General features: G+C 41.1%; 2 protein-coding genes and 1 long non-coding RNA gene across 3 annotated transcripts; 2 read left to right on the top strand and 1 right to left on the bottom strand.

The window, feature by feature from the left end:
• Nucleotides 1-9,030: 9,030 nt before the first annotated feature.
• LOC117474933 lies at nt 9,031-9,704 on the bottom strand. Its single transcript, XR_004555133.1, has 2 exons — nt 9,542-9,704; nt 9,031-9,097 (listed from the first exon to the last, which is right to left on the bottom strand). It is a non-coding gene; the product is annotated as an uncharacterized LOC117474933 (long non-coding RNA).
• Nucleotides 9,705-11,317: 1,613 nt separating this feature from the next.
• On the top strand, nt 11,318-16,713 carry LOC117474808 (cytochrome P450 4B1-like). The gene is made up of 12 exons (XM_034120820.1): nt 11,318-11,604; nt 12,629-12,773; nt 12,964-13,008; nt 13,115-13,242; nt 13,487-13,611; nt 13,701-13,855; nt 14,012-14,118; nt 14,785-14,975; nt 15,057-15,190; nt 15,541-15,605; nt 16,090-16,172; nt 16,486-16,713. The coding sequence occupies exons 1-12, from the start codon at nt 11,413-11,415 to the stop codon at nt 16,655-16,657; spliced, it is 1,542 nt and encodes a 513-aa protein (XP_033976711.1). The 5' UTR covers nt 11,318-11,412; the 3' UTR covers nt 16,658-16,713.
• A 915-nt stretch (nt 16,714-17,628) lies between these two features.
• Nucleotides 17,629-19,364, top strand: LOC117474558 (protein ANTAGONIST OF LIKE HETEROCHROMATIN PROTEIN 1-like). Its single transcript, XM_034120402.1, has 3 exons — nt 17,629-17,861; nt 17,949-18,971; nt 19,338-19,364. The coding sequence occupies exons 1-3, from the start codon at nt 17,727-17,729 to the stop codon at nt 19,362-19,364; spliced, it is 1,185 nt and encodes a 394-aa protein (XP_033976293.1). The 5' UTR covers nt 17,629-17,726.
• Nucleotides 19,365-26,965: the final 7,601 nt, after the last annotated feature.

The raw sequence follows: 26,965 nt of genomic DNA, 5'->3' as shown, positions 1-26,965 counted from the left end.
TTTAGCTGAGCTTTGTACAGAGCACCTTGACTTATGTAAATGTATCATGGAAATGTTAGTGTGACCTTTAACAGGTCAGAAGCATCCTTGCATTAGCATTATTGCATCTAGTACATTTTTACCTCAGGAGAAACCTGATTGGAGTTATGCAAAAACATTTAGCTTACCTTTGCTCTCATTCTGTGTAGGGTTTGAGTCGTCATATGATTAGCTGACACTGTGCTGCAATCCCTACTCCGAAATATTATATTACTACTTAAACACAATCTAAATAATTGACAATGTAGAATGCTGTAAAATCGTTGTACTTAAAGAATGCAGGTGTTGGGAGACAATAGGCGCGTTCACACCGGAGTACTTTTACCCGTACTTTTCCCGTTTAGTTTCGTTAGTGCCTGGAATTTTGCATTCACAGCAAAAAGAGAACTTAGTTCAGAGAACTCTTACCCCCATTTTTACTGCCTGCTAGAGAGGTGGGACTATCCTGGGGAGAAAAAAGTACCAATTTCTGATTGGCTGGGCGAATTGCAAACCACGGCCCGTAAAACTCTGAAAAGTTTTTTGAAGCCGCCATTGTATTTGCTGACATTAGCATTATTAGCATTAGCCCCCCCGTTGACAATTCACTAGCACCCCTCCCCCCATTGACAATTCACGTGGTGGGGGGTCGCCAGGAGAGTACCACCTCTCAGCAGGCACTAAAAATGGGGGTAAAAGTTCCCGGCACTAAGTACTCTTTTTGGTGTGAACGCGACATAAGGGGTACTAACGGAACTAAACGGGAAAAGTATGGGGAAAAGTACTCCGGTGTGAACGCGCCTTAGTGTTCTTTTTAACCAATATCTCTCAGAGGGGCGTGGGGAGTGGCTCCTTATTTTCATACTTTACACCATAGACCAGGGGTTCCCAAAGTGGGGGTCGCGAGATGAAAACATTTTTTTTAATTATTATTATTATTATTATTAATAACGTGTGCATAGACATTTTTCAGGGGCGGACTGGCCATCTGTAGAATGTCCCCGCAGTAAGGACTCCCCCCGTTGACAATTCACGTGGTGGGGGGTCGCCAGTCTCTGGCACTGTCATTTTGGGGGTCGCGGGCTGAAAAGTTTGGGAACCCCTGACAAAGGTTTTACACCCGAAAGAAGGGAGCCTCCTTCGGCTGTGAGTATGACTACTAGTGATGTGTCGGTCGCGAACGAGCCGATTCTTTTGAACGGCTCTTTGGTACGAACGAGGGGAACCGAGTCGTACTTGGTGAGAGCCGTTCTTGTTATCGTTCAATCGTTGGTCCGCACTCACTGCCTGCCAAAATCCACTCGCCTTTTAAAAAGCTTGATTTTGTTCCCCAAACGTATTCTGTGAAGACCCGCCCCTACTCTGATTGGTAGGTTTCAGCACGAGGAGTGAGATGGGGTGGGTCTTAACGGAATATGCGAGAGAGAGAAGTCATAACAAGTGGTACAGGACAGGTAGACGACGTGTTTTTCGGATGGAAAATGAGCCAAACGCGAAAACGCAGCAGCATTTGGATGCACTTCAAGCAAAACCCAGGCAGTGATAAAGCTCACCATTTGTAAAGGCAAAATATCCTTTAAAGCAGGGTCAACAAATAATCTCCATCGCCACTTAAAAACACACTATCTAATATTAAGAGTTGCATGAATTTCATTCAAGGCAAGGCAACTTTATTTACTTAAAGTGGACCTATCATGCTATATTTGAATAATATAGTGTAGGACCATACCTATATAAGGCATATTTATACTTTTCTTTTTCAAAATACCAAACAGATCATGCATTTTAGCCATGACTCATTTTGCTCAATTTGACAATTTATAGCTCTGTTTGTGCAGGGGCAGATTCAGTGAGAACAGCACCATCTACAGGCCTGGCATATGTACTACAGCGTCTCCAGCGCTTTCGAACGGCAATGGCCGTGGCGGTCTCCTCCTGATTGGTGGAGTTGGCCCAATAGCCGTAGCGCCACCATCCTGACGTCAGGACAGTGTTCAAATCTGGATCAGTTTTTATCAGATGCAGCCCCTTTTTTAGAGATTTGGGTATGGAGGAAAATAGAAAGGGTTGTGTTTTCTGACACTTGGTGAGTTCCCTGAAACACCGGGGACACATATTCATGTATAAAAGACGTACAAAAGTGCATTTTGCATGATAGCCCTGCTGAAAAAAACAGCTAAGACCAACAAGGCTGGTCAGGCTGGTCAGGCTGGTTTACCTGCTGTAACAACAAAAACATCCCAATTTGGGATCAATAAAGTACTATCTATGCAGGACGGAGTCCAGAACAAAATGTCCTTACGGGGACAATAAAGTATATCGTATCGTATGAAGATTAACTTTGAAACAAATTAACCTGTTAACCTTCATGATTTGAATTATAGCAGCAGGTTTGCAAAATTGTCTCAAACATAATATATTAATTGTTTTTCCCTGCACAATCTTATTACAAATACATTTTTGTTTTGCTCTTATTTGAAGGGAGTCCTATTGGAACAAGTGTGTATTCGCTTCACAGGAATGCAACTGTCTGGGAAAACCCTGAAGTAAGTAAAGAAGATCATTCTGTGGAAGTATTTTTAAATGTGTAAGCTCACATGTGCCCATAGAAGTAAACCTATGATACTTCTACATAAAATGTTTTAAAATCATATACTGTCGTGGTATGATGGCCCTAAGGATCATAACACAATAGCATTTCAGAAAACATGACGTTGGACGGTGATTCTTTGTCTGTCAGTCTGCGACAATCTTAAATACTTCTTCTTTTGAGAATAGACCAACTTCAGGGCCACCACACAAGTGTCAAAGTCATTCAATTAGTGCACAATTAATGCAAACCCTAGTGCCCCCACTGGTCCGAGATGTCAGCATATCACAGAGTGACTCCTAGGACCTAGCATGGTTTATTCCCTCACTGTATTAGGAGTGTGCGTGAGCATGAACTCATTAAATGTTCATGGGAGAAATTAAGAAAAAGTTTGATTAATGCCACACTGGTGTTTGTTTTTCCATCTTGTGTCAACACAGGTATTTGACCCACTGCGATTTCTCCCGGAGAATGTTTCCAAGAGGCCTCCTCACGCATTCGTGCCCTTCTCTGCTGGGCAAAGGTTTGTCCTCATATGATACCGTGTGACTAGCTTACTAAAAATAGGGCTACAGCTAAGTTTACAACACCAGCACCATCTACTGGCCTGGCATATGTACTACAGCGTCTCCAGCGCTTTCGAACGGCAATGGCCGTGGCGGTCTCCTCCTGATTGGTGGAGTTGGCCCAATAGCCGTAGCGCCACCGTCCTGACGTCAGGACAGTGTTCAAATCTGGATCAGTTTTTATCAGATCCGTTGCAGCCCCTTTTTTAGAGATTTGGGTATGGAGGAAAATAGAGAGGGTTGTGTTTTCTGACACTTGGTGAGTTCCCTGAAACACCGGGGACACATATTCATGTATAAAAGACGTACAAAAGTGCATTTTGCATGATCCCTGCTGAAAAAAACAGCTAAGACCAACAAGGCTGGTCAGGCTGGTCAGGCTGGTAAACCAGCCATTTACATGAGGATGTGACTAGCAGTTTGAAAGGATGTACTTATTATTATTATATATTATCATTATGTCAGTGGTCTAAAATGGTCATACAACGTTGCCGACAATATTATCGTTTATCGCAATAATTTCCGGGAAAATGTATCCAACAAAATTAATTATCGTGAGAGGCCTATACATGAAACACACACACAAACAAATCTACAGACTTACTCCAAACTGCCAAATATATTAATTAACACACTCTCACTCTCATATACTCTTTGACTCTATTTTGGCTATAGTAGAACAATAAGCAGCAGACTTTTACTGTTTTATCATTTCTACTGGATCTTAGATCTGCGCATGCGCAATACGGGTCGGCAGTTGCGGCTCCAGAGTATTTTTGTTGCGTAATCTATGGTAGGGCTAACCCATACAGTGGTGGGGCTCAAGTCAGTATTTGCAATGTAATTACATACACGCTGTCGATGTATAGAGATGTACTACCGCAAAAGTATTCTCCGTCGGGACTTCCTGCAACAACACCACGCCGTTATCGTGATTCTGATTGGCCAGAAGACATTATCAAAGATGTTCTATTGAGAAGACGATCACTATGTGACAAAAGTTTTCAAAACCGTTTCTAGTCTTCGGTATTCTTGTTTTTGGTGTGAGAATAGTTTGGGCAGCGTGAGAGCGTGAGATTGAGAGTGAAAGCGTGTGTCACACGCCAGATGCGTGAGAGTTGGCAACCCTGGCTAACTGTTGTTAGCTAAGACAGCTAGCCTCCTAGCAAATGTAAGGTTACGTTAACATTAACGTAACGTTGTAAGAAAGCAAAACGAACCTTCGAGAAAGCTTTTACTCTCAGACTTGGTGAAATTGTGGAGTGTTGCTTACCTCCAGAAGGACTTTTAGCGTGTTTCCCAGTAGACAGAGCTGTCAGAGCGGTGCCTCTCAGAAGAGCAGCCGCTGGGCGGAGTCACAGAAACGCTCAACTGATCTTCACTCCTCAACCGTTGTGCCGTTAGTGCCGTTAGTGCCAGTCAAAACATACCGCTTTGTTTCAACCACTGCCGTCTCGCCGTCCCCCCGTGTCCCGCCCTCTCTGTCTGTCTGTGTCTGTTTCAGTTTAGCCAGCAAGACTGCTGGTAGACCAGCATAAATACCAGCTTCACCAGCATCCAGCTTAACTACCAGCTAAAACCAGCATAGACCAGCATGACATCCATGCTGGTCTATGCTGGTTTAGCTGACCAGGCTGGTCTTGAACCAGCCAGAACAGCCTGGCCAGCTTGTCCAGCCTGGTAAACCAACTAAACCAGCCTAACACCAGCCTAACACCAGCCTAACACCAGCCTAACACCAGCCTAACACCAGCCTAACACCAGCCTAACACCAGCTAAAACCAGCTAAAACCAGCTAAAACCAGCAACCATCTTAAGCTGGTCTATAGAGGCTTCCTAATGACGTCACGGGATTTCGCGTCAGACATCTTGGAGTACCACTCTACTGGCGGGAGCGTTCAAAAATGGCGAAAATGAAAGACTACTACGAATCACTAAACCCGGAGGATAAGACCGTTTACAGAGAAAAATGTGCGTCGATTGGTTCGGTGGACCCTTATTTGATTCCCTTTAAGGATTACAGCACTGATATAAATTCATGGCCTTCACTTTCCTACTGTGATATCGTGAACTACCTGGTTTTTTTCGCCTATTCCATTGTACACCATGGAGGAAATGAAAGCGTACAAAGGACTCGAGGCACATAACCAGTCCACATCCGGGTGGATCCGCGACGTTTGCGTTGCATATCAAGGAGATGTGGCTGTAATAGCTGGAAAAGTGAGTACATATTTCGTGAGGGCCTCTTCAGCTGGCTTTTTAAATATCCCTAAAGTCCCCCAAAATAAAATGGGTGAGGCTGCTTTTATCCACTACGCTACCAAGAAATATCAGAGGCCAACTCAGTGGACATTTTTAAACACCAGCTTTTATTTTTGTTGTACTTTATTTTATAGGGTTTTATATTGTTGCATCAATTAACTTAGTCTTTTGTCTTATTATTTATTTTTATTATCATACCTTTTACCTCCTCGTGTCTCTTAACCTGTTAAAATGTTATATGTTGTTGCTATGCTGCATGTACCTGTAAAGGTCTTAACATCTGATCTGAGGGGAATTTCTTGTGGTTTATTTTTAACTTGTGATGTGTGCCATTTTGTAAAGCACTTTGAGCTACACGTGCTTTATGAAAAGGGCTTTATAAATAAAGCTTTATTATATATTGCAATATATTTAAATTACAAAAGTTGTAAACCTATTCTTGGTTGTCAGCTTCTGTTATGTGCTACCTAGCATAGGAATATGACAAGAGCTGACCACCCACTGGTTGTGTAAACAATCTGTATTTTAAAGTAAAGTTGGACCAAAATATTGGTGGTTCTAAAAAGTCAACAATCCAATAATATTTTTGTATTTTATTTTTCAGGTATTGCATTCTCAGAGTATTGGGCTGCCGCCAACATGTCCGTGGGTACTGATGAAGAAGGATGGTGCAGTCATCACAGCTAACTGCAACTGCAAGGCTGGTTTGGGATCAACATGTACCCATGTTGCATCTCTCCTTTTCTACATAGAAACATCTATACGGATACGTGATGCCAAGACAGTTACCCAGGAAAAGGCGTATTGGCTTCTACCTGGATCAGTGAAGGATGTAACACCTTCCCCTGTTGCTGACATTGACTTTACTTCGGCTAAAACCCGAAGGAATCGTTTAAGCCAAGCAATTGACAGCCTTGGCGATGCAGCTAATTTAACAACAACAACACCACTTTTACGTCACTCGAGGGAGATTCCAAAAGCGACAGATGCTGAGCAACAGTCTTTCCTGGCATCACTGAAATCTATCTCAGCTCCACACAATGCCGATTTTGTCCCAAAAGTGACTTTGTCAACATTTCCTAAGCCGCTTTCTAGTTTAAAAAGTGAGAACTGCCTAGAAATGGACCATAAAGCCCTTACAGAACATTGCCAAGGGATCAATGTAGCTATCACCAAGCCAGAGGCGGATGTAATTGAGAAGGCCACAAAAACACAGGCCAAATCCAAACTCTGGTATCGATACAGAGCTGGGCGGATTACAGCATCTCGTATGAAGGCAGCATGTTCAACAAGTGCAACTAAACCATCGCTTAGCTTGATTAAAGCTATTTGTTACCCAGAAGCCACAACATTTAAAACTGCAGCTACTGAATGGGGATGTAATCACGAGAAATCAGCACGTGAAGATTACATTACAATTATGAATCGACATGACAGTTTCATTTGCCAGGACTCTGGGCTCGTGTTATCGCCAACATTTCCATATTTAGGTGCTACTCCAGATGGTGTTGTGCCTATTTCTATCAAGTGCAGACCCAGTTATTTATATGTGATGTTGAATATGCTGACTTTGTTCTGTGGGTGAATGGAAAGATTCATCTTGAACACATAACCCCATATATTGACTTTTGGGAGAAGGTATACCCCAAAGCTCATGAATTCTTTCAGAAGGTCATTCTCCTCGAGTTGAGTGGGCAATTCTTCACCAGAATTTCCAGTGCAACTACACCAGTCTCCATTACTGCACCAAAAAGGCCTCTCTGCCTGATACCAGACCCTGCTCTATGTGCCACTCTGACTCAGCCAACCAATACCCAACCACTGATACCCAAGTGGTGCCTTTGTCGTGGAGAGGAAAAGCTTCCCATGATAGGATGTGATAACACAAATTGTGAAACTACCTGGTTTCATTTTGAATGTGTTGGTATAACAGTTGCCCCCAAAGGAAGCTGGTGTTGTGACAAATGTCATCAACATGTCCCCTCTCAAAAGAAACAGAAGTACTAATCAATCTGAATGACATTGTATATATTTATTTGATTAAACATGTTTCTTTTACATTAAATCTATATAAAGAACATGTAAGTGTGACAATCAAAAAAAGTTGTGCACACTAAAATGACACAAAGCATCATTATTTAAACTGACATTGAAAGTGCAAAACCTCAGCTCAAATATCCAAAACTCTAAACACATGTTCAGCTCTGCACCCAATTTGCAATTCAACTTTCCACTTTTTGAAAAGTATAACAACAGTATATTTGTGTTTCTCCACATATTTTGGAGACTTGAACAATCTTCATTTGCAGAATTCTCTATATCAAACGCCATAAAAGATGAGTGTGCTTGAGCACGATGGTGTGTAGTTGGTTTTACAAAATGTCTTGTACTATAAATGAAGTGTGTGCCATTTGGTGCAAAAGTGTGGTGTTTCTGTAGTTCTGGGTGCAGTGCTTCATTCTGCAGTAGGTGTTTTGCACTTTGTGTGTATGGTTTTGTGAATTGTGTTTAGTGTTTTGAGAAAATAAGCCCTGCTTTCAAAAAATGTGTTTTAGCATTGAAAAAAACTGTAATATGGACACAATGTTAATCTATCTCTGTTATGTGAGGTGATCTCTGCAGCTTACAGTTAAAGGAGCATGTACTTGTTTTTCACCCTTTTTCAATGTGTAAATTGGAAACCTGTAATAAATATAATACTTTGCCCTTTCAATTGTTTTTTTCAAAATGTATTTACCCAAGCTTAAATATTCTACCAGTACTATTACAGTGTGCAGTGCAGGTCTGAAACCACATTCAAGCAATTTGGGATGTGTCCAATCTGACAATAGAAAACTTGAGAGAAAAACATTAATCTTCCATGCCTGAAAACAGCTTAAATAATTTTTCAAACATTCCCCTACACAACCAAACCCCAAATCACTGCTCTGATTATCAAGACATTTAATTGACCAAGTACAACATTGACAATAATGTAATACTACATTTGTAATTACAATACAAACATGTAATATTTTTTAATCTGATATGGGTTGATTGGGGTGTAACAGAATGTAAAGGCTCAATCAACGGGTATTACAGTGTCACACAAATTATTCAGGATACTGTAGACGTGGATGAGTTGAATTTATAAGCCAGCTCTTGCAGGGGTTGGTTTAATCTTAATTTCATTAGTGTCAGTATAAACTGTTGAAATTTAGACAGTGAACGCTTAGCGTTCACACTGATGTGCAGTTCCACAAGATTGTATACCATCATTAGAATAGCAAAAGTAGGAAGTCCCGTGTAGAACCGCACATGGTCATCATCGCCCTTAAATGTACTCTCTGAAAGTTAACATTTTCTGTTGTTACATTATTAATTTCAAATGACATTTTGTCAATCATTTCACCAGTCAAATCAGTCTGAGTTGCAGTGCCAGTCTCTGGTTCAATCAGTCCTTCTTCTTCCCCAGTGGCTCCCAGGACTGGTGCGGGCTCTTCTGGAGATGGTATATCAGATACCATGCTGTAGAGATCAAGTAGTGCGATGGATGACCTTTTTCTGGCGCGTGTATACCTGGCATGTGTAGCAGGGGAAGGTGCTGTAATTTTCTCGTGGCCCAATTTGACAGACGGTGCCCAGTCAGGATGATTTTTGTCAAAAAGTGCCACTGGTTTACCTGCAAATAAATCAGATTGTAGGTCAGTTATATCCTGGGTGAACTGTTAATACAAATTTGACCTCTTTTGACAAGCGAAGTCAGACTTTAGATATATTTAAAATGCTGGTGTCAAGACATAGGAACATGACAAATAATTGAGGAAACCAAAAGCCTCTGAAAAGGTGCCATGGACTGTACAGCCTTTACTGTTTACATATAATCAAATGGCCAGTAGGGGGGAGGAATTACTTTAAATTACAGTTAAACGAAGCACTGCAGGGGACTGACAGACTGGTGTGAAGATGACCTGAGCCAAGGGATGACTACTTTGTAGATACTCCACAATCTGATATGTCGATCGATGACAGACTCCAGGATTCTTATTTCCTTGTTAAGATACATGTCTTAGTACGTGGGTTATATGTTCATTTTGAATGTTTGTATGTAAAACCCGACACTTACCTGACGTGAAATGATCCCCACAAACGCGAGTATAGTTGTGGTTGGATGGTTTGAGATCCTCCCGTCCGATCCTATTGAGCCATTTTTCCCGGCGACGCTTTGAAAGTTCATGTGTTGCTTCACCCTGGTGTGTTATAACCGCCGGCAGCCTGTAAAATGACTTCGGCCCCCTGTTTCAATCACCTCTGTTGCCGCAGCCAACAATGGCACAGAAGTTAACAATTATATGTCCGGTAAAAAAACAGCGCTGACGTATTACGGTGTCTGTTTTGGTACTCCAGTATGGCCGTTGGGCTGACGTCACGTTACCCGTGACGTCATATGCAAAGCCTCTATGCTGTTTTTTCAGCAGGGAGGTCCCCTTTAACACATACAGAGGGTAAATTCAAAGTAGTACATTCACTGACATGAATGACATGGATATGGCGCCACCTTGTGTCCAGTGGCGTTTTTATATGTACAAAAGTGGTGGGGCACAAAAAACTTAGATGTCTATATATAAGCTTCTGCAGTGACGTGCAGTGAGGTTCATGGCTGGTGAGGCACTGGCACTGACTCTTCAGGTTTACAAATGTTATATTTTGACCTAAACCAAAATATAATATTATTTTCAAAAGCTTTTTTTGTCTGATGCTTCGATTAATTTTAAACAGACAGTTCAACAAAAGGATACCCAAAAAATGTAATTTTATCATTTAAATATTGAATTGTTCTCTCTTAGTAAGATCCCATTTTCAAAAAATTGCGGTCTTACCTTGACTTGAAGATGAAGTCCATTTGCCTATCCTTCTGGACAAAAAATTCTATAACTTTTTTGTAAAAGTCCTCCTTATCTTCTTGTAGTTTCAAAAGTCTATCATAAATCTAATTGATAGATTTATGATTCGAAAATTATAAAAGTAGGGTAGACATGTGGATATTATCCGGCTGAACAAAACGTGCATTTATCCAACAGGTACGTTTCCCACAGATCTTATTTACAGCTATTTTCTAAAATCCTATGGAGAAACCTCATTGCTTTTTTGCAGCTTACTTCCTGGTTTTAGGACGCGTCACTGCAGCTCTCTCGTCTCCTCTTCACACACATCACACTTTTCGCGGCACACGTACTTACAGCCAATCAGCTCTGAATGATGTGAGATGACGTATGGTGGGGATGGCAGCTCTGTGCCCCTATGGTCTTTTTTTTTTTGCCACACACATTACATTGAAAAATACTCTGAGCATGCGCAGTGTAGTTTTTACAGTCACCGTTCACTTTGACAGTGAAAGGGTGGGGCATGATCAGGTTTTGTCCCACATGGCTCAAAACGGCACTGTAGACACTAATTAGAAGAACACAGACTAAAACAGCAATGTACAGACGAATCAGATGATTAAACATGACCTTAAAATATATTTTATATATTTTTTAATTTCTTTTTTTGCATCTCTTTGCATTTTTTGTAATCATTATGTGTAATACTTTCTGCTGACACTCGGTGGGGCTGTGCCCCACCTGCCCCTAATGACCAGTCGCCACTGCTTGTGTCATGTTTACAATGCAGATTATTGACATTAGGTCTGGCAATAAAGTCAATCATTATCCTGGTGATTATTTCGCAGATAAACCTAGTAACCCCGCCCCCTTTAAAAAAAAACGGCTCTTTTGAACTGCTCTTTTGAACGGCTCTTTGAAAGGAACGGAGCCATAAATTCCGGCTCCCTTCAAAGAGCCATAATTCCCATCACTAATGACAACAGACGCAGCTGTAGTGGTGTTCGGGGCGGGCCACATTCTCCACCCACATTCCGGTGGTTACGTCACACACACTCACACACACAAAACTGTGTTGTGTGAATCACTGCTCATCATCAAGGAAGTCGCAAGCATGGAGTCAACTGAGGGTTTCGTGAAGTATCAGCTGGGCTTACCCCACATGCACCACTTGATCGCGGTGCTCTGTGTTGTTGCCGTTGTTTATAAGTTGACAGTCTTGCTCGCCCAAAGAAGAGCTGCGATGCAAAGTATGGAATTGTTTCCAGGACCACCGTCGCACTGGCTTTTTGGACATCTAAAGGAGGTAACGTGTATAATGACTGCTCAGTGACGCAGAAGCAAGTGCAAGAATCAATTAATAATAATAATGTATTAATAATAATAGAATCTCTGACTTACTGACCAATTTATTTTAATACCCTCACACTCACGCAATTGTTTAATACTCAACAGAATTCTACAAATGGTCTTCTTTAGTATTCACTAAGCACAAGAGCAGACAACAAACTAGTAAAATTAATAGTTATTAAATGAGCAGCCAACAATCAAAATTATGAAGTTACTGTTTAAGGACATTACAGGCAAAAAGATCGTTTTTTCATGTACTTGTTATTTTGGTTTATTTTGCTTCCATGTTTTCTTTCACTCTAATGGAAATAAAACTTCCAAGAAACACATATAAATGATGTTCGTTTTACTACCCTGTCATTTAAAGATGATTAAATGTAACATTTCATTTGTTTATTTGCATGGGAGAATAGTCATTTCAGCAGCAGATGTAGAATGTGTCTTCCTGTCCTCACTCTAGCATGTTTCTGATCAGAGGAATAAGAATGAATGCAACCACTGCAAGTCCACTGAGACAAATGTAACATTTGTGATATTGGGCTATATAAATAAACATTGATTGATTGATTGATTGATTGATTGATTGATTGATTGATGAACCGTCCCTTTTTGCAGCTTCCCCAGTGTTGCAACTGTCAAAGGTCATCCCCAGTCTCATCATGTGCCAACAGACTCAGATTTGCAATAAGAAAAGCCTGAGAAAACACTGCGAAAAAAGGAAATTCAAAGCGTATTCTTATGTTATTATTATTATTATTATTATTATTATTATTATTATTATTGGTGTTATTTAATTTGGGTTGTCCCTGATTTGAACTTCTTTACATTTATTTAAGTAACAATTTGGATGCAATTAAGGCTTAAATTTAGCAGTTGAGTATTAGTTTATAGAGCATCACAACTCAGGGGATAACTTTGTCCTCTTCAGGCTCCAGCATATTGGTTAAGCTTAATCTATGTTTTTATGTTTTTACTTTCAGTTTAAACAGGATGGGTCGGACTTGAAAAAGATTGTGAAATGGGGACAGCAGTACCCTTATGCTTTCCCGATGTGGTTTGGTCCCTTTGTTTGTTTCCTCAGCATTCACCATCCAGACTATGTGAAAACTATATTGATATCTACAGGTGTGTGAGCCATTGTTTTATATCTTTACTGAAGTCATAAACCTTTACAATGTAGCAGTTAAGTCAAATTCATCTTTTGACAATGCTTTTTACTACGTCGTATACATGCAGACTCATATTGGTTTATTATCTGCATTTAAATAAACAAAGGTCAATGTAACATAATCTGTAATTGTTTGTTTTGTAACAGAGCCAAAAGATAATGTGGCATATACTTTTATTAAGCCTTGGATTGGTAAGATTGCTTTTACTTTCTCCTACAGCATATTTTGGTTTACTGCACAGTATTTTCTGTTAAGCTGCTTCCCTCGCTGATCCATATTGCCTCTGTCTGTCTTCAGGTGATGGCTTATTGGTGTCTGATGGTCAGAAGTGGTTTCGCAACAGAAGGCTCTTGACCCCAGGTTTCCATTTTGAAGTTTTGAAACCCTACGTAAATCTGATGTCAGACTCTGTTAAAACCATGCTGGTAAGTTAATGACAGTTTTTTTGTTTATAAAATCAGTGTCTGTTTTTTTGCCAAGTTGCATTTCACATAATTTGTACAAGGAAAATGCTTTGTGTAAAGTGCTATAATAAGTAGTCAATGGTGAAGTGATGTGGAGGAAATATAGGCTTAGGCTTATTTTATGTCAAAGTTGTTCCAGCTAAGTGTGTTGAAGTTTTTTCCACATCCTGCTGAGACCTCACATCTGTTCTTTCACTGTTGCCAGGACAAATGGGAGAGTTATGCAAAAACCAATGAGTCCTTTGAATTGTTTAACCACGTGAGCCTTATGACACTGGACAGCATCATGAAGTGTGCGTTCAGCTACAACAGCAACTGTCAGACCGAGAGGCGAGTCCATACAAACGTTTTCCCGCCATTCACAATTACAGGTTTATGTTCTCAGTTGTCTGAACTGTTTGTCTACGTTCTTATTTCAGCGGAACAAATGAATACATCAAGGCAGTGTATGAGCTCAGTAATTTGATTAACCTGCGGTTCAGGATGTTTCCATACCACAATGACCTCATTTTCTACCTCAGCCCACATGGCTTCAGACTAAGAAAAGCATGCAAGGTGGCTCACAGTCACACAGGTAAGATGTTCACAGATATTAACTTCATGACAATCTAAAACTGAATTTAGCTTGCCCATACATCGAAATTGTATAGGCTCTAAACTGTAGGTTTATGGTTGCTGCATTTTAAGAGTTACTGGGGATATGCTCATTAATTATTCTCTTATTTTGAAGGGGAAGTCATACGAAAGAGGAAAGAAGCACTCAAGGAGGAGAACGAGCTGGATCGCGTACAGGGAAAGAGAAACGTGGACTTTCTGGACATCCTTCTCTTAGCGAGAGTATGTTATGTGCCATGTATTGAATTCACAAAATGAGACACTTCTGATCAATGAAAAAAAACAACATACGTAAAAACTGCAATTGTCAAAGCAGCAAGCTCTCTATAGAGATAATGAATTAATAATCGTGAGAATTTTAGTAATGAGATATTTAAAGCATGAACAGTCTTAAAGTTGCCGCACATTAAAAAAGCGTAGTTGTGTCATGTTTATAACCTGAGATGACGCAAATATTATACTGTATGTGCTTAACCTGCAAGGGGCAAAAAACTAGGGCAAAAGGAAACGCAGAAGGTTTTTCGAATGAGCATTGATATGCTGAGCATGAGGCCACTGGTCAATGACCACTGGTACAAAGGCAACAGTCTGGTTATTTTACTCTTATGAGGGACTCTTGAGCAGCAACTTAAAAGTTATAAATTTCTGTTGTGCACATATAATCAATATGACACAATAAGCTACTCAAGGACACCTCTGTAACTCGGTAACTAAAATGTCCTTTCTTTCCAAACACAGTTGACCTGTAAAAGGATCCGACAGACATTAGCTGTTTCTGTGCCAATTCCAATAGGCCTGCAACTTGTACGGTTTTTAATTGGAGTAGTAGTGTCACATTAAGACATAATATGTTCATTACTAATGTTTTAAGTTTGCCTTTTATTTAAGGATGAGAACAAACAGGGTCTGTCAGATGAAGATATACAAGCAGAGGTGGACACCTTCATGTTTGAAGGCCATGACACTACAGCCAGTGCCATGTCCTTCATCCTCTACTCTCTGGCCTGCCACCCAGAGTACCAGAAGATGTGCCGGGATGAGGTCCTTCAAGCCCTGGATGGCAAGGACACCATGGAGTGGTGAGCTTACATTTGAAAACAATGCAAATGTATGTCAGTGCTGCCAATTGTTGAACTAACACTTGTCTGTTTACTTTTTAGGGAGGATCTCAGTAAAATTCCATACACTACAATGTTCATAAAAGAGTCCCTCCGCCTTTACCCTCCGGTACCAAGAATGTCCAGAATCACCACCAAGACCATTACCTTTTTTGATGGAAGGACTTTGCCTGCAGGTTTGTCTTTAATGGTTCTTTGCAGATGAATGTGAATAAAACAGCATACAGTTGCATGCATCAAACGTTTATACCCTGTGGTAAAAGATAAGGTAAAGGTATGCGGAACTGCAGGACGGAGTCCAGAACAAAATGTCCTTACGGGGACAACAAAGTATATCGTATCGTATGAAGATTAACTTTGAAAACATCTATTTTTATTGAGTCAAGCTTGCACAAATTAACCTGTTAACCTTCATGATTTGAATTATAGCAGCAGGTTTGCAAAATTGTCTCAAACATAATATATTAATTGTTTTTCCCTGCACAATCTTATTACAAATACATTTTTGTTTTGCTCTTATTTGTAGGGAGTCATATTGGAACAAGTGTGTATTCGCTTCACAGGAATGCAACTGTCTGGGAAAACCCTGAAGTAAGTAAAGAAGATCATTCTGTGGAAGTATTTTTAAATGTGTAAGTTCACATGTGCCCATAGAAGTAAACCTATGATACTTCTACATACATTTTTTAAAAATCATATACTGTCGTGGTATGATGGCCCTAAGGATCATAACACAATATCATTTCAGAAAACATGACGTTGGACGATGATTCTTTGTCTGTCAGTCTGCGACAATCTTAAATACTTCTTCTTTTGAGAATAGACCAACTTCAGGGCCACCACACAAGTATCAAAGTCATTCAATTAGTGCACAATTAATGCAAACCCTAGTGCCCCCACTGGTCCGAGATGTCAGCATATCACAGAGTGACTCCTAGGACCTAGCATGGTTTATTCCCTCACTGTATTAGGAGTGTGCGTGAGCATGAACTCATTACATGTTCATGGGAGAAATTAAGAAAAAGTTTGATTAATGCCACACTGGTGTTTGTTTTTCCATCTTGTGTCAACACAGGTCTTTGACCCACTGCGTTTTCTCCCGGAGAATGTTTCCAAGAGGCCTCCTCACGCATTCGTACCCTTCTCTGCTGGGCCAAGGTTTGTCCTCATATGATACCGTGTGACTAGCTTACTAAAAATAGGGCTACAGCTAAGTTTACAACACATTACAATACAATAGCCCTGCAGTAAAAACATATTTGGCAAACACGAAAAGCTTACTGAAAGGCTGTTGCTGTTGCCTTCTTGTCCAACCTATTCCAATATTATGTCAATCAAAAATATATATATCATTTGGTATTGACTGTTCATCTGATTTCCATAACCTTAAGTGCTGTCTTCCTATATGATGTTACTTTAAAGGTTAATTTGTCACCATATTCCACTCATTGGTGCTGTTTTCCTCACTCAGAAACTGCATTGGTCAGAACTTTGCTATGAACGAGCTGAAAGTGTCAACAGCGCTGACACTGCAGAGATACCATCTGATCGAGGACCCGACGCAAACACCACAGATAATTCCTCGACTGGTGCTTCGTTCACTTAATGGCCTCCACATCAAAATAAAACCTGTAGACCCATGAGTGAAAATGGAAATAACTGTTGAAAAAACCTGTGAAATAAATGACTCATAAGGGAACTTCTTCTATGATTTGACTAAACTTTTAAACTAACAAAGAATTATAAAAAGATACTAATGAAGTGATTAACTGTTAAGTATTTTATCAAGTATCTAATCATTATTTACACTGGAACCTGTGTTAATGAGACATTTATCGCACTTTACATATAAAAGGAATATGACTTTTGTGATCGTCAAAAGGAAAACCTAAGTAACATTTTCATTTAATCATTTATAAATGCATCTCAACTGGTTTAGCTGAGCTTTGTACAGAGCACCTTGACTTATGTAAATGTATCATGGAAATGTTAGTGTGACCTTTAACAGGTCAGAAGCATCCTTGCATTAGCATTATTGCATCTAGTACATTTTTACCTCGGGAGAAACCTGATTGGAGTTATGCAAAAACATTTAGCTTACCTTTGCGCTCATTCTGTGTAGGGTTTGAGTCGTCATATGATTAGCTGACACTGTGCTGCAATCCCTACTCCGAAATATTATATTACTACTTAAACACAATCTAAATAATTGACAATGTAGAATGCTGTAAAATCGTTGTACTTAAAGAATGCAGGTGTTGGGAGACAATAGGCGCGTTCACACCAAGTACTTTTCCCACAGTAGTTCCTGAGAACTTTAGTTCATGAGAGTTCTTTTAGTTCTGACGAACTAAAGCAGATCGCGTTCACACCAAAATGAGTTCCTGGGGGTGGATTAGGCAAATGAGCCGCTGACGTCACTTCTTCTTCTTTGGCTTTGGTTTTCCTGGCAGGCTGCAAACAACTTCACGGCGAGTACAGTAGGTGGCGGTATGCACCTTAAAGTTGCAATCCGCCAAAAAACCGAGAGAAGAAGAAAAGAAACTTCCGCTTCCGCTGTATGCTTCTGTTTACCTTCCGACCTCAGTCAGACACGCTATGGAGTTGACTGAAGTTGTGGTTTTGGTGCTCGTGTTACACAGCTTCGTAACTGAGTTATTTAAGCCAATAACTCAGCCACAAATACAGATCGACCATTCAAATGCAATAGCAATGCTGATTCGGAGGCGAAGGCGGTTAAGAAGCCTTAACAAAAGGACTGGACGGCGACAAGCACACGCTCTGGACATGTTGCGTCGTAGGACGGCTGAGGAGGATGACCGTTATCACGCCCAAAGAACAGCAATGGTACGTTCAGTAAATCACATTAATACTATCTAATGTAGGATTTATGGAGTTATGTAGGGCTAATTTGTGTCTTTGTATGTGTTCCAGATATGCGAATACTATGGAACGCGTCGTGTCCCGCGCTTTCTCTGGGTGAACAATAGAACGTCGGCCTGGTGGGAAATGGTGGTGCCAACGTACACCAATGTGCAGTGGATCAAAGATTTCCGAATGTCCAAGTGCTCTTTTCAACTGCTCTGTATGCGCCTGGAAGCAACGTTGGGGAGACGCAACACCAACTACCGGGAGTGTGTACCCGTGCCTAAAAAAATCGCCATAGCACTGTGGAAACTTGCGACCAACTCTGAGTACAGGACCATCTCTCATTTGTTTGGAGTCGGCAGATCTACGGTGTGTTGCTGTGTGCAGGAGTTCTGTTCCGCTGTTGTGACGCTACTCCTTCCTGAGTTCATGCCATGGCCGAACTCTGAGAAGTTAGAGGAGATGGCGTTATATTTTGAGGGCAGATGGGGTGTGCTACAGTGTGTAGGTGCAGTAGATGGATCACACATCCCTATTCTGAGACCAGAGGAATACCACAACGAGTATTTCAACCGCAAAGGCTGGCACTCGGTCATCCTGCAGGGTGTTGTGGATGGTAAGGGCCTCTTTTGGAGTGTTTTTGTTGGCTTACCAGGGAGCATGCATGATAGCAGAGTGTTCAGCTTGTCATCACTGGTTAGTTGTGTGGATAGAGGTGGTCTACTTCCTCATGTAACAAAGAATATTGGTGGACATGATGTGGGTTACTATATCCTTGGTGACTCAGCCTACCCCCTGCAAAGATGGCTGATGAAACCTTTCCAAGGAAGGCTCACACCCCAGCAACATGTGTACAACCGCAAAACAAGCCGAGCACGAGTGGTGGTGGAGAACGCTTTTGGCAGACTGAAGGGCAGATGGCGGTGCTTGATGAAGCGAAACGACTGCAACATGGACAACATCAAAATCCAGGTGGCAGCATGTTGCGTATTGCATAACCTATGTGAGCGTCGTGGTGATGAGTACAGGGAGGAATGGACTGCCTTACCGGCGACCCAGCTTGATGGGCCAGCGCCAGACATTGTTGAGGCTGGGGGGCAAGACACGCGCACAGCTCTTATGACGCATCTGAACATGTAAATTGACAATAAAGCTGATCTTTTGTACTTTTGGTTCTCTCTTTTATTTACCCCAGTCAACAGGCAAAATTACAATAGTGCATACACACCTTAGATAAAATGTCAGTATCAAAACAGTACTCATACTGTATATTTGTATATTAATGAGTATATTATTATGTTGAATGTGTGTTAAAGACAATGGGATGAGGTTGAAGGCTCTTAAAAAAGCTTTTGGATACCATCTTTACTGTGATAAATACATACATGTTAAGCATACACACCTGAAGAACTACGTACGTGCAGCAGATCATCTTCACTGTGTGTTGTCGCCCAGGACCGCACCATACAGGTGAAATACTGAGTAGAAATACTGTCAGCAGAACAATGCACTTCAGTCATGACTTTTCAATATTTATAATAGTTTTTAAGTACTTTAAAATAGCTAAGTAATACTGAGCAATGATGACAACCATTCATATTTTTTTGTTTATTACAAATTAAAGTAAAATATACACAAGTGTCTTGATTAAATGATTGTAGAATAAGGATTTTGGACGTGTGCCCTGCAGCCATGAATTGCATTAAAAGCAGCAAGAAACTTTGAATTGATTTCATTTTATACACATCTATATCTGAGTAGGCAATATCAATATAATCAATTACTGTAGTACATGTCATTCATTTGTGATATAAAGTCTATGCCTAGGTGGTGCATATTCTGGAAAATCAATTGAGAAACAAAAAAAAACAAAATCTCAAATTAAGTTTAAATGACTTCTGATTTGTCTGACCATAGGAAAGAGTTAGATAAGAAATAATACCACTAACATGTCTGTAGTATTGCACAGTAAATAGGCTCACCAGTTAACACCTCTATTATATATCCTCCTGAGAGGAACTCAGTTCACGAATTCCTATGTTCCCTTACTATAATTAATTAAAATATTGAACTCACAACACTGTTAATTACAAAGTTAACCATTTATTTAAATAGTGTTTGTGTTGATGGACGCCATTTTGAAATACAATGGAATGATCTTTTTCAAAGCCACATGTATGGGGTGGGACACTATAAATAAAGCTTCGCCAGTTTCATGGTGTCATGATGGTATCAGAATAATCACTTACATGTGATGTATAGGATGCTACACAGGTCACCATAAAGATAAAGTGTCAGGAGAAATAAGCAACACACGCAAGACATCGCCATGTAGGTTCTCTTTTATTTATCAGCAGCAGATCAATAAGTGTCAGTAGTATCAAAACAATATAATAACAGTGGCAATATATATATAAAATAACAATAATAGGCTCAGCATCAGACACACCTTAGTGCAAAGTTAGGTGTCACTATTAATAACAGTGGCATATATATATGTACTTTAATACAAAATTGACTGTCCCAGATGTGGGGATAGACTCAGCATCAGACACACCTTAGTGCAAAGTTAGGTGTCACTATTAATAACAGTGGCATATATATATGTACTTTAATACAAAATTGACTGTCCCAGATGTGGGGATAGACTCAGCAGCAGACGCACCTTAGTGCAAAGTTAGGTGTCACTATTAATAACAGTGGCATATATATATATATATATATATATATATATATATATTACAATAATACAAAATTGACTGTCCCAGATGTAGGCAATTTGGGGTGAAGTGTCTTGCCCAGGGACACAACGACATGCTGACTGCAGTGGGGTTTGAACCTGTGCTCCCCTGATCCGAACACCAACGCACTCAGCCACTGCGCCACCCGCCTCCCAACAAGTCATTCTATAGTTGACTAACGACGACAAGTTTTTTTTTTTCTTTTTAATTGGAGGCCTGTTGGATTTAACCAGCTCGCTTAGCACTCCCAGAAGCCCAGCCTGAAAGCTATTTTGTTGCTCCACCTGGAGCGCCGCCACCTCCACCTGGCGCGCCGCCACCTCCACCTAGCGCGCCGCCGAGTCAGCCATCACCTTTAAGAGCTGGTCCTGCGATTCCTGGGCCTTGTGTTCATGCAGCAGCCGTTCGTCGTGCATCTCCTTGTTGGCCATGGCATGCCGGTCCTCATTTTCCGTGCTGGCCAAGGCACGCCGGTCATCCATCGCCGTGATGGTGTCCAGGAAGCGGTCATCCCGTGTCCTCTTTCCTAATAGGAGAAATAAGTAGTTTTACAACTTACTAGGAATGTGTTTACTAGCTAATATAAGATAGGATCAAATAGCTGACGCTCAAAGTGCCCTTATTTATTGTTTTGTGCTTGATGTATGCTAGAATTTTATTTTGTCCAAAAATGATTAAGAGCTTTCTTACCGGAAGTCATGTGACCTCTAGCCCCGGATGTTTACGTTTGTGAGAGAGTGAAAAGGGCGCGAAAAGTGTAAACGATGTATGTTCACGGTGTTTCATGATTGTACATGAGTTTATATGTACCTTTGCGTTTGGTTGTTGGAACGGGAGATGAGGAGGCACTACCGTGGATTTCCGGAGGGGAAATCTCACTGATTTCCAATTCCAGGGGAAACACCACGTTGCCTGAAACACACGATTAGTGCCATGAGTTAGTGAAGCAAATGACAGAACATGGCACACTTATTCACAAGTCAAAACGTTTTTATAGCGGAAGAATAGCTAGTGAGCTAGCTAGCTGTTATTAGCTAGCTATGTTGTGGCCTGCTAACAGTGTTACCCAATTCAACCTAGCATTGCTAACTCAATCTACCGAGCAAATAAAAGTACATCTGAGACCAGTATTGTGCAGATTAAAACAGTAAAGTGCATGTAGTATATTTTACATTCGATTAGTGCCATGAGTTAGTGAAGCAAATGAGATAGCGGCCGAGATTAGCTAGCTAGCTGTTAGCCAATTCAGCAGAGCATGGCTAGCTCGATCTACCGAGCCTTAGAAGTACATATGTGACCATTATTGTGCAGATTAAAACAGTGCAGTGCATGTAGTATATTTTACCTAATTCGTCGTCGTCGTGCTTGGACAATTCCCCCGCCATTGCATCCTCCCACCCCGTCGTGCTCGACTCGATGGTATGCGCGGTGCCGAGGTATGACGGTCTGTGGCCAAGCAAAGCATTCAAACGATCATACCACTTGCTGGTTTTCCGACCGTTACCACTCTTGTTGTTGTGGTCTTTTATTTTTTTGAAGTCCTGCTTAAGCTTCTTGATCTTGTCCCGGCATGATTTAGCGCCGTGAATGATCCCGATGGCCGCTAACTCCTGCGAAATGCACTCATACATTTTCGCGTTGGAAACTGCCTTGAGCTGAAGTGCCTGGATCGCGTAGTCCGCGTAAATATCAAGCAGCGCCGAAACATCATCATCGGTCCATCGCTCCACTGATCTCTTCGGTGTTGTCATAATGCCAACTGCTGGTTTTGCAAAAAAAATATCTCTTCGTTGCTACGCTGAGATTTTAATGCGTGCAAGTAAAATGGCTGCTTTATACAACTTTTCTGGAGTTGTACGGGGCGTGGTTTGCATTCCGCACAGCCAATCAGACGTACGAACTACTTTCTCCCACAACAGACCCTGCTCTGTAGCAGGGACTGAAAAGCGAGTCTCGCGAACTAAGTTGAGCTACTTTAGTTCCTGGGGCTTTTTGGTGTGAACGCAAATATATCGTAGTTCTGATGAACTATTGTGGGAAAAGTACACCAAAGTACTCCGGTGTGAACGCACCTATTAGGCGCGTTCACACCGGAGTACTTTTACCCGTACTTTTCCCGTTTAGTTCCGTTAGTGCCTGGAATTTTGCATTCACACCAAAAAGAGAACTTAGTTCAGAGAACTCTTACCCCCATTTTTACTGCCTGCTAGAGAGGTGGGACTATCCTGGGGAGAAAAAAGTACCAATTTCTGATTGGCTGGGCGAATTGCAAACCACGGCCCGTAAAACTCTGAAAAGTTTTTTGAAGCCGCCATTGTATTTGCTGACATTAGCATTATTAGCATTAGCCCCCCCGTTGACAATTCACTAGCACCCCTCCCCCCATTGACAATTCACGTGGTGGGGGGTCGCCAGGAGAGTACCACCTCTCAGCAGGCACTAAAAATGGGGGTAAAAGTTCCCGGCACTAAGTACTCTTTTTGGTGTGAACGCGACATAAGGGGTACTAACGGAACTAAACGGGAAAAGTATGGGGAAAAGTACTCCGGTGTGAACGCGCCTTAGTGTTCTTTTTAACCAATATCTCTCAGAGGGGCGTGGGGAGTGGCTCCTTATTTTCATACTTTACACCATAGACCAGGGGTTCCCAAAGTGGGGGTCGCGAAATGAAAACATTTTTTTTAATTATTATTATTATTATTATTAATAACGTGTGCATAGACATTTTTCAGGGGCGGACTGGCCATCTGTAGAATGTCCCCGCAGTAAGGCTCCCCCCGTTGACAATTCACGTGGTGGGGGTCGCCAGTCTCTGGCACTGTCATTTTGGGGGTCGCGGGCTGAAAAGTTTGGGAACCCCTGACAAAGGTTTTACACCCGAAAGAAGGGAGCCTCCTTCGGCTGTGAGTATGACTACTAGTGATGTGTTGGTCGCGAACGAGCCGATTCTTTTGAACGGCTCTTTGGTACGAACGAGGGGAACCGAGTCGTACTTGGTGAGAGCCGTTCTTGTTATCGTTCAATCGTTGGTCCGCACTCACTGCCTGCCAAAATCCACTCGCCTTTTAAAAAGCTTGATTTTGTTCCCCAAACGTATTCTGTGAAGACCAGCCCCTACTCTGATTGGTAGGTTTCAGCACGAGGAGTGAGATGGGGTGGGTCTTAACCTGTTTCACACCATCCCCCCGGTACCGGGCGGATAAACGCGTCATTTGCAGGAAACAACGTCTAAGGAATCTTAATATTGAATAAAACTATGAATGTGTTATATCCATGTAACGGGAAGAAACTCAGCTAACTGATCTTTTTAATTTTTTTTTTCAAAAAAAACCCACAATGCTAGCACTCAGCCTCTGAATTAGCCTCGATCGAAAAAACGGAACCTACAAAGGCACTTAAACTCACTCATAACTCCCTTATTACTTATCCTAGATGCACAGCCAACCACTCGTTTTTGGTGTCCTGGAGACACTGAATCTGTGTAAAAAACCTCAACACTCAGTGATAAACATTCGCGACGCTATAAACTAAAGCGTACATCATCACATGTGGAGCTAAGTAGCTAAAAAACGTAAATATGGCTTACCTTGGTCAAAAGTGGTCTTCAATGGCATTAAAACGATAAAAAAACGATGCTGCAGTTAATCCATAGGTTCATCCTATGTGTCTGTCCCTTCTTTGAAATTATTTCTGATAATCCATAAGCAATACAACTGCGTTTTAGTTTCCAAACTCCAGAAGGAGACATTCCTCCACTTTGCTTTCGTTTTCCACACGCGAAGCGCCCACATTTTTTCTTTACAACGTGTGTGGGTGTGTGCCTCCCCCTTCGATTCTATTGGCTCTAACGGTCACAAGGGTATGTCAACCAACCAAATCGACCAAGGGGGGCCAGAGATAGGTCAAATCCACCCAAATGACCCCAGAAGGGGGGTTTTTGGCTAAATCTCTCTAAAAAGGTCAAATTTCACTTGTTTTGCATCAATCTTGATACAGGGTACTTATTATATGTTGTACTTTGGATTCCTAAAGCTTTTAGTCTACTAACCCATCATCCAAGGGTAGTTTTCACTATCTGTAAAAAATAATTTTTGGACGGACACTATAATTTACAGTTTTTTACTATGTAAAATCTGAATTTTCTTTAAAATAAAAAACATTTATATTGATTCTGACACTTCTACATCCAACTCACAGGTTTATCATTACTTTGAGAACAAAGATTATTAATTTAACCCTTTTAGAAGGGAAGATATGGTCATTTGTTCTGGGAATGTCATTTTCGAGCCTGAGACCTGAAAAACAGGCTCAGAGTGGAACAGGTTAACGGAATATGCGAGAGAGAGAAGTCATAACAAGTGGTACAGGACAGGTAGACGACGTGTTTTTCGGATGGAAAATGAGCCAAACGCGAAAACGCAGCAGCATTTGGATGCACTTCAAGCAAAACCCAGGCAGTGATAAAGCTCACCATTTGTAAAGGCAAAATATCCTTTAAAGCAGGGTCAACAAATAATCTCCATCGCCACTTAAAAACACACTATCTAATATTAAGAGTTGCATGAATTTCATTCAAGGCAAGGCAACTTTATTTACTTAAAGTGGACCTATCATGTGGACCTATAAGGCATATTTATACTTTTCTTTTTCAAAATACCAAACAGATCATGCCTCATTTTGCTCAATTTGACAATTTATAGCTCTGTTTGTGCAGGGGCAGATTCAGTGAGAACAGCACCATCTACTGGCCTGGCATATGTACTACAGCGTCTCCAGCGCTTTCGAACGGCAATGGCCGTGGCGGTCTCCTCCTGATTGGTGGAGTTGGCCCAATAGCCGTAGCGCCACCGTCCTGACGTCAGGACAGTGTTCAAATCTGGATCAGTTTTTATCAGATCTGTTGCAGCCCCTTTTTTAGAGATTTGGGTATGGAGGAAAATAGAGAGGGTTGTGTTTTCTGACACTTGGTGAGTTCCCTGAAACACCGGGGATACATATTCATGTATAAAAGACGTACAAAAGTGCATTTTGCTTGATAGCCCTGCTGAAAAAAACAGCTAAGACCAACAAGGCTGGTCAGGCTGGTCAGGCTGGTTTACCTGCTGTAACATCAACAATTTCCCAATTTGGGATCAATAAAGTACTATCTATGCAGGACGGAGTCCAGAACAAAATGTCCTTACGGGGACAATAAAGTATATCGTATCGTATGAAGATTAACTTTGAAAACAGTTATTTTTATTCAGTCAAGCTTGCACAAATGAACCTGTTAACCTTCATGATTTGAATTATAGCAGCAGGTTTGCAAAATTGTCTCAAACATAATATATTAATTGTTTTTCCCTGCACAATCTTATTACAAATACATTTTTGTTTTGCTCTTATTTGTAGGGAGTCATATTGGAACAAGTGTGTATTCGCTTCACAGGAATGCAACTGTCTGGGAAAACCCTGAAGTAAGTAAAGAAGATCATTCTGTGGAAGTATTTTTAAATGTGTAAGCTCACATGTGCCCATAGAAGTAAACCTATGATACTTCAACATAAAATGTTTTAAAATCATATACTGTCGTGGAATGATGGCCCTAAGGATCATAACACAATAGCATTTCAGAAAACATGACGTTGGACGATGATTCTTTGTCTGTCAGTCTGCGACAATCTTAAATACTTCTTCTTTTGAGAATAGACCAACTTCAGGGCCACCACACAAGTGTCAAAGTCATTCAATTAGTGCACAATTAATGCAAACCCTAGTGCCCCCACTGGTCCGAGATGTCAGCATATCACAGAGTGACTCCTAGGACCTAGCATGGTTTATTCCCTCACTGTATTAGGGGTGTGCGTGAGCATGAACTCATTAAATGTTCATGGGAGAAATTAAGAAAAAGTTTGATTAATGCCACACTGGTGTTTGTTTTTCCATCTTGTGTCAACCAAGCGGCAAACTCTGGGGAAGAGCCGGGACGCCAATACGGAAGTGCCACAAACTGCAGTTCATATATTGGCCGATAGGCGATGACTGCAGAAAGGAGCAATTTCCATAGACCCCCATGTTAAAATGCCCAATTTCACAGCAGAAAAAAAACGTTTCTAGCCCTGGCTGCAATACATTTTGTTATGTATATAGTTAGATTCCACCTTCATGATTATGAATCTGTGAGTGAATTGTTTTCTAACATGACCCTTTTATTTATATTAGGTCTTAAAATGTTTGCATAAATTAGGGCGTGGTCACATTGAGTGACAGCTCTGTCAAGTGACTGCTGCTGTTAGCTTTTTGTCTCTCTGCTAGCTGCTCCGTCTCCGTGAAGCTACAGGGACTGTGCCTGCTCAGTTCATC

The sequence above is a fragment of the Trematomus bernacchii genome, unplaced genomic scaffold (genome assembly GCF_902827165.1).
Source record: "Trematomus bernacchii unplaced genomic scaffold, fTreBer1.1, whole genome shotgun sequence".
Taxonomy (NCBI): Eukaryota; Metazoa; Chordata; class Actinopteri; order Perciformes; family Nototheniidae; genus Trematomus; species Trematomus bernacchii.
The sequence above is the reverse complement of the archived record's forward strand: the minus strand, read 5'-3'. Positions and strand labels throughout refer to the sequence as shown.

Coding starts and splice junctions, on each gene's coding strand:
- LOC117474808 (XM_034120820.1), top strand. CDS start 11,413: ATGGAGTCAACTGAGGGTTTCGTGAAGTATCAGCTGGGCTTACCCCAC. Junction 13,009..13,114: donor TTTTATTAAGCCTTGGATTG/GTAAGATTGCTT, acceptor GTCTGTCTTCAG/GTGATGGCTTATTGGTGTCT. Junction 14,119..14,784: donor ACATCCTTCTCTTAGCGAGA/GTATGTTATGTG, acceptor CTTTTATTTAAG/GATGAGAACAAACAGGGTCT.
- LOC117474558 (XM_034120402.1), top strand. CDS start 17,727: ATGCTGATTCGGAGGCGAAGGCGGTTAAGAAGCCTTAACAAAAGGACT. Junction 17,862..17,948: donor ACGCCCAAAGAACAGCAATG/GTACGTTCAGTA, acceptor TATGTGTTCCAG/ATATGCGAATACTATGGAAC. Junction 18,972..19,337: donor CAGCGCCAGACATTGTTGAG/GCTGGGGGGCAA, acceptor GTTGTCGCCCAG/GACCGCACCATACAGGTGAA.